Source organism: Clinocottus analis, unplaced genomic scaffold (genome assembly GCF_023055335.1).
Source record: "Clinocottus analis isolate CAN_PGR_092001 unplaced genomic scaffold, fCliAna1.0.p SCAF_23, whole genome shotgun sequence".
NCBI classification, from domain to species: Eukaryota; Metazoa; Chordata; class Actinopteri; order Perciformes; family Cottidae; genus Clinocottus; species Clinocottus analis.
Window position 1 is genome coordinate 1,290,001 of NW_027175965.1, and position 8,145 is coordinate 1,298,145.

General features: G+C 40.7%; 1 protein-coding gene across 1 annotated transcript in view; it reads left to right on the forward strand.

Annotated features, from left to right (window-relative positions):
- rgs8 (regulator of G protein signaling 8) overlaps positions 1-7,813 on the forward strand; it is a 23,057-nt gene extending 15,244 nt beyond the window's left edge. The window contains exons 3-5 of the mRNA XM_068589766.1: positions 78-139; positions 5,497-5,663; positions 6,283-7,813. Coding sequence (XP_068445867.1) covers positions 78-139; positions 5,497-5,663; positions 6,283-6,477 — 424 coding nt within the window. The 3' untranslated portion in view covers positions 6,478-7,813. The remainder of the gene's footprint in view (positions 1-77; positions 140-5,496; positions 5,664-6,282) is intronic.
- The last annotated feature ends 332 nt before the right edge of the window (positions 7,814-8,145 follow it).

Below are 8,145 nucleotides of genomic sequence, written 5' to 3' on the forward strand. Positions count from 1 at the left end.
GTGTTGAACATGTATGAAAGCACAGCGGTTTGGCGAGCGTCTGACTCAGCCGGTGTCCTTTGTCTATCCTCCGTCAGAGTATCGACGGATGAGGTCGTTCGGTGGTCAGAATCGTTTGATCATCTCCTCTCTCACAAATGTAAGTAGACATGTTCTATTTTTCATAAGTCACGTACCGTGCGATTAAGAAAATGAATGCCACTTTAATGTCGCAGTAGTCCTTTCCTGTTTCTCAAATAGTCCATTCGCCCCCCCCTCCCTCCAAGCAATCTTATGTAAGGGACTCATTTCTGTGTTGTGAGAACTCCCTCCCGCATGATGAGTCACATGTCTGTGACCTTCCCCATGGACCAAGCGCACAGTGGCACAGACTCACTCACACACACATCCATCTGCACAAACAAGACGTGGTTTATGTGAAGCTCGTCACTGGGCTGACAGATGAAAGAAAAACACAAGTGGATTCAGAGCATGTGCACTTTGAGGGATTTCTTTTCAATCTCCAGAAACACTCCAGCACACACTCTTGCTCCTTTCTTGAGTGATGTGAAAACCACTCGTTGCCCATCAACGGACTTGACTTTTACTGAGCGCTGGAAAGGAAATTGATTTATACTTGGATTGAAAGAAAAACTATGTATTTGGATGCTACAAGAGGTTTCCCACCTGCTAGGATTTGATTGATATAAAAACTCTGATAGTGCTGTTCTGGAGAACAATGTGGTTGGAGTAATCTGTAAAACAAATGTTTATTTTGCAATAGCATTGAAATAAACTGTGGCTCAATCGGTGCTATGAGCAAGAAGCAAAACAACAACAGATACAGACCATTATTTCACAGTCGGTTCACTAAGAAAGCCTTCAAAGATGAAGACAAGACGACAAACAATATTATACATTTTTCAGAGCCTCGACAGCTGTACTGAATTAGACAAAGTTGATCCAAATCGGTTCTCGTCTCTCAGTTTTCTTTTAAGAACTTGGAGACAAAATTAGAGCAAGAGTGCCGGCCTTTGGAGAAAAGTCCATATAGTGACCAAACGGTGGAACTACAAGTCACGTAATGCCGTGGGTCCCAAAAGACTTTTCCCCATAGACTTGCATTAGGAAATCTACGTTAGGAAAAGAGACGTCAGCGAAGGATAGTTGTTATTTTTTATGAATCCATCAGTTAAAAAAAAGAGAAAATGATATTGTATGTTCTTGTAGTTGTATAAATATAATGGTGTTGTTAGAGCGCTGCTAAATCGCCCAGTTAATACAAGAGTGGGAGAGCAAACTGTTTTTTGACTGCAGTGAAAATGCTATTTTTGAAATGTTATTGCTGGATGTTTTGTTGCATAATAGATAGAAATATGTTCATGAAATTTTGAATAGATCACATCTATGTTTTTTTAAATGAATGGACATTACAATGCTTCTAAATTATAAGAACATTTTGTATTACACGAGTTAGAAAAAGGCCAGCCACCAGTAAAATCTAATTCTTCAAATAGCATAATACTAGTGATATTAGTGAAGCCTGATCATTATCTGTAATTGTGGAGAATTACAGAATTTACAGGATGTATTAACGTGCAAAAAAAGGTACACAGCATCAAATGTTGATTGAGAATAGGAATGTTATAAATGAAGCTTCAAATTATTCGGTACAGCCTCAAACTAAAAGTTATGTTTAAAGTGTTGTTTCCTTCAATTCATTTATCAAAAAGAAAACTCCACATGGTCCTTTTGAGAACCATGTGGAGGTATTGTCTGTGTTCTGATCCTGTCACTGCCGTTAGATTTCTACAAGTGGAAGACACTCGATCATTGTCCCGATGTGACTACAAAGTCTTTTCTTCCTACTTGTCTCCATCCACCACTTTCTTTTGCCTTTTAAAGCTAAATGCTTTTGATGGAAGTCTCTTTTTATAAAGAGACAAAAAGCCTGTTTTTTCTGGTGTTCATTCTATTGGTTTCAAAACAAATTAATTCTGACTGCCGAAACAAAAACGTGTTGTTCTTCTGATGCCCAGAGTGTCTTTTTCATTCTTCGTATTATCTATATTTTAACAATGTTCAGTTCAGCTGCCACGTTAAAGCAGAAAACAAAGTTTTGTACTCGATCGCAATTTTCTTTTCAAAGCTCTGGTCTGAGCTCGCTAAACTACAGGATGCGCCACTTTTCACACAGGCCCGTCATCGACGTGATCATAGTGATCCTATCAAACACTGAGCCGACAAAGGGATTAGAGACAGCCGGCCCAGACCACATGAAAGCTGCAAACAGCCCGCACTCGCATGGCAATCATCTGTTTTGTCCAGATGAAGGTTCTGACATAACACCTTTTATTGAACAAAACATAGTTTGTTACGGGGCCAAGGATAGAGCCCTCCCCAGGCGTGACACACCTGCGTTTCCTTTTCCAATTGACCACGCATTAGAGCGGTGAACCACAACATGTACATGCACACACACGCGCACACACACACACACAAACTAACTCATGTCAAAGCAATAGAAACACAGTACTGGATGTTCCCTTGATAGGATATTGCATTCACTTAGGTCTACTTAATTTAATTCAAGAGGAGGGATAGTGTAAACCAATTAGAGCTGACTGCATTCTAGTGTCATTCTTCATTGTGTAGAGCTGATTGTGCGTTTGCACGGGGGACTCCGACCCGTGCACACGGGTCAGCTGGCTTCCGCGGCTTGTTAATACAAGAACATTGTGTGTGCTTGATAAGGCAGCGGTGTCGTGCGTTTTGTGACCGGGTTACAGTTTGTTTTCTAGTCGAGGGCGAGAGTGAGAACAAAATGTCAGCGTTTGGCTTAGCATAACAGCAGTGTTTTGGGCTAAGCTGCAATGTATTTCTTACATAATATAAGGACGAGTCCCAGTGTGCAGCTCGAGTCTCCACGGATTGTCTCAGCCCCAGCTGCTGTGCATTGTCCACATCACTCCAGCTGCTCTCGAGGTCTCTGGTGTGTTTACGTGCCTGGACAGCCTCCTGTCACATCACTACGTTCCCCTAGCTGCTCTGACATAAGACTTTTTCAGCTAGAGGCCCTGCTTACCGTCAAGTTTTGCCTCAACTCAGTCTTCACCTGCTCTCCGGATGCCCTTCTTCTGTCTCTCGTCGTCCTCGCTCTCTGAAGACGTGTCCAAGTCGAACCACCTGCCATGTAGCGAACCTCCAGTCCCGTTCCTTTCCCAATGAAAGGAACCTGAATACTTCAACAACCTTGGTCTCGGCGTTAAAAAATCTATTTGATAAACCGATTTTGAGAGCCCTGTGGAGTTTGTATTATTATTTTTTTACAACTATACTGTTTTTACGAGTGTTTCCCCCGGCACAATAAACATCCTGATTTAGGTCTCATGCTCATTCTGCTCATTAAAAGTTGTTGAAATTATTGTGCCAACTTCTTAGCAATGCACCAACCGAGGCAGCGAAGAAGACTGCTAGCATGAAAGCAAAGTTGTGAACGATGCACTTCAATACACTCCAACACCCTCGTTAGACTTTGAAGCGGGTATGACCAATGTTTTACACAAACGACCAATCAAATGACTATGCAAAATCTATCCGCCATTGTAGAAGGAGTCGATTGTTTTCTGCATGAATGACAATGCAATTTGAGTCATTTAGCATCCAATAACAATGCAGTTCTTACTTTTGTGCACATCAAGCCTCTACTGGCTGCAATGTAAATTAATTATTGTGAATATGCTACGCTCCGGGACACTCTGGGATACAACAGCACTAGTTTAAGGTGTTATTTCCTTTTTAATGACGTTTTTACGACTTTTGTGACGTGTTTATGCACTTTATTTGTTTCATAACCTCGCTAAGTGGCTTTGTTGTATAAATCTAACTGCAGCCATCACTTTGGTTTTGTTGCCTCAAGGTTTCTGTTCCGGTCACAACATGTCGTTTAAGGACACACAAAAAGCCAAAAGATGTGTATCGATGGTTGCGGAAATGCTATTTATTTATTTGCCTTCCCATGAGATCGGGTCGATACGCCCGGCTTACGGGAAACCTGACGGGTCTCCCCACATCCCAAATAAGGACTAATGATGCAGTGGCATAGTCCATAATTAGTATTTATTGTGAACTTGGTAGCATACGATCTCTTCAGGGTGAGCCCGGCCCAAAACAACAAACCAAACCATCTTTGAACGTAACTTCCCTAGTCCACACAAAGAAACAAAAGACAGTACAGATGTCTTGCCTATCTCCCTACCAGGAAACAGAAGAAAACAAGGTTGAACAAAAAGGGCTTCTCACCCCTACCACTACCCACATTGCTCAATAACCCATAAGATCAGTGACGTGCAGCGTGGCCAGGCTGATGTTCTGAGTCATAACGGTGATGAACCTCGACAGAATCACCTGAATCCTCAGCTTCTCTTGGCTTTACATCGCTGTAGAGCGACTTCATGTTGATTAGCTGTCCGGTCAACTCGACTTATCCTGTTCAGGGTTGCAGGGCCATTGTTTTTATATATGTATATTAGATTTATTTTTTAAATACATGCATTCATGTTTTTTATCAATACATTTTTGGTGCGGAAATTAAAAGCCGCTGATGTCAATCCACATGTATTAAGATAGCACGCTTTCAAACATTTGACCACTTTCTCTTAAACGACTGAAAATGACTGAGAGGAAACGTGCCACCTGTGATATCTGATCCTCACCTAATGCTGCATTCTCAGCAGAGGTCTTTGGTCTCGGAAAGCTTGTCACAAAATGTGTCTCTCGGGAGAAAACCCTTTTTCATAATGCTTTCCAAAAAGTTCAAGTGAGGGAACACTGTAAAAGCTTGCGGACTCGTCTGCTTTCCAGTTTTGATACTGCGGTTACTTAGGGACTTGATCAAACAGCAACCCAGTGTGTGTGTGAGAGTGTTTTGTGTGTAGCCCTATGTCCATGTAAACCTGCATGTTGTTGTGTATACGCTCATGAGACAAGTGTGTGTCTCTATGCAAGTAATATTTTTGAATATGCGCAGATGGACCCCCCCCCCCCTCTGCTCTGCCCAGCTTTATTAGGTAAACAGCAGAAAGGAGACGGATGGAAATAACATGTCAGTGTGACACAAGCCCACAGAAAAACATGCCCTTCCTCCGTGTTATCAGCGGGGAGCACATTAATTGATCACTTATCTTGTTGAAGACAGCAAAAAAAAAAAAAAAAAGGCGATCTCTTTGTGGGAGTATTTTGTTGTGTTCTAGTCATGAGAGCCGTTTCCCGCTTCAGGGAACAGGAGTGTGTATGTACTGGAAAAATATCAACATAGGGTGAAGGGTATTGTGACATGATCAAGCTACTCTACGATGATGATGATGATGATGATGTAGTAGTAAGAAAAAAACAAAAACATCCAGCATCCTGCTGTACAGAAATGGGTGCTGTGATGCAACATCAATCATGTTTTTGAAGTGCTTTTTGTTGTTTTTACCTCCTCCCCTTACCGTCTCATTCATGTGTGCTTTCCAGATGGCCTGGCTGCCTTCCGGACATTTCTCAAGTCGGAGTTCAGTGACGAGAATATCGAGTTTTGGATGGCTTGTGAGGAGTACAAAAAAATCAAAAGCACAACCAAGCTTGTATCCAAAGCAAACAAGATCTTTCTGGAGTTCATCGATATTCAGGCACCCAGAGAGGTGTGTGTGTGTGTGACTGGTGTTTTAATGTGTTTTTCCTTTTACTTCGTGATGCTTGGTAAAAGTGTTTTTGAGATCAATATATAGCGATTGTGATATCAGATTGAGACTATAAACACTGCTGTTTCCTTTCCACAAAGAGGAAGTAAGATGTTGTGAACCTTTCACTGCTTTCACAATCTCCAAAAGAGTGACAAGGTTCACTAAAAACTCTGTAGATGTAGGTACTTTAGCTCTACTAATATGGACTTTACACCCTTTTTTTGTTGCATGTAAGTCAGTCTCTTCATTAATTGTAACGTTGATCATAAATTGTGAAACATTTGATGCCTATTGGCCAAAGCTTCTTGATCATTGCACATTGATGTGACTAACCTGATAATGCCACCTCAGTTTGGTTGTTTGCCTCATTACCTTCTTAAATTACTGACTGCCTTTCAGCGACAACTCTCTCTTTTGAGTGTTTTCTGATCGGACACTGCCATGGTTAAGGTTCAGCCAAAACTACTTGGTAAAGGAACAGTTGCGGTCCGGTGATGAGTGTGCGGAACAGATGATGCCATGCGTGACTTTGAATCGGCTTTTATTAAGAAAGTGTTTGTTCTCCTTATCCCGTCAGGTGAACATTGACTACCCCACCAGGGAAAAGACTAAGCAGAGGCTGGAGGATCCGACCCCAACCAGCCTCAACGAAGTCCAAGCTAAAGTCTACAGCCTCATGGAGAAAGACTCTTACCCACGATTCCTCAGGTCCAAGATGTACCAGGAAATGCTAAAGCGGGCAAATGCTCAAGGTCAACGGAGGTCTGTTTGAATCTGATGAAGACCACAGACGACGTCAAACTGGACCTACACTGTAAATCACTAGTTAACCCTTTGACATCATCTCTGAATACTGTGAATCTGCAAGGATGGGGCGACATGCTTGACTGTTTCCTTTGTCCACACCAGCTCCATGCATGCAACCTCTCTAGAAACCAAGTGTCTTGGTGGACTGGACTCTTTAGTACAGAAGAGATTTGATGAGGATAAGCTAATTGTTATACCTCCAGTTAGTGCTGGGCGATATGTTTTAAAAGATATAATCACAATAAAAAATGACCTTATATTTATCACAATATATACTATTTTAGGAGATATCAGACGTAAACCATGACATTCAAATCTATGCTGGTACAAAAAGCAAAAAAACTGAGTACAACTATTGATCAGAGCAAGCAACGCTCGGAATGCCAGAACCAACGTTTGATGTTGTTAAATTGTTTTGCTGTAATTTAAAATTTGTATTTAGAATTACAATTGCTAAAAATAAGACTTGAGATGCACCCAAAAGACTTGAGGGTTGTTTTCATTTCAATTGCATACCTCATCTAAACTGTACGAAACACAATGAATGGACATTCAGAGATCAATATTGAAAAATAACTTGAGGAGGACCTTTTTTTTAAAATTGCCATGTAAAGGCCAAAGCTTTATTTTGTAGCAATTTATTATTTCCAATTGTGCGACGGGTCCTCTGATTGTGGACCATTACGGTAAAGGTCACCATTCAACTGATGGTAGCTGTGCTCTCTGCTGGGGCATGACTAATGCATTTATCACCATGGATGTGTATTTGCTCTGATACAACACCATTTTCTGAATGGTGATATATTAATGGCTGGCTCCATTGGTTAAACTTGATTGACTTGTTGGGGTTTAAACAGCCAATGCTCGTAAAAAAAAAGAAGACTAAAAGTAGGCTTCTGTTTTCCTGTGGTCCAACAGGAAAGAATTATGTAGGGAGATAAATATCATTAACGTTTTATTGCCCAGCACTACCTTTACTTATCTTCAGTTCTTTAGGAAAAAGACACCGTCGTACGCAGGTGGCTATAGATCAATAGGGTAGTTTGTGTGTTTACATTGAACAATGCAGTGAGTGAACACTTATTATCTGAAACTGTGCCAAATTAGATTGCACTTAGATATTGATATAACTACATAATCCTGTGTATTGTAAACTCTTGCAGGTATTCTATGTGTATAATGAAGGGTTGGGCTACTTTTTGTTTTCAATTCACTCCTATTGAGGAAGCAGAAATGTGCTTATCTGTGAACTTGTTTCTGTACGGTGTGTATACAGTGCATCCAAGGGAACAATCATTCAATGGCGATTTATTATCATTCATATTATTTATTATTTTGATTTAGGACATGTCGAACTATAAAAAAAAAAACTTTCGGTAAATGTACTCTCTTACTAATCAACATAAGAGTATAAATATTTACAGTACCTTACTAAAATGGAAATTGTAAGGTATTACATCATTCATTAGCTATAATGTACCGCATAATGAGCATGCAGTGCTTCATTAAACTGAATATTAAACATTGGCCTCCTGCAAGTGGTGAATTGAAAGCGACAGCCCCGACCCCCAAATAATATGTTCTGAGTTGAAATAACGTGTTGTGCAAATTTCCGAAATAATTTTCAGCATGA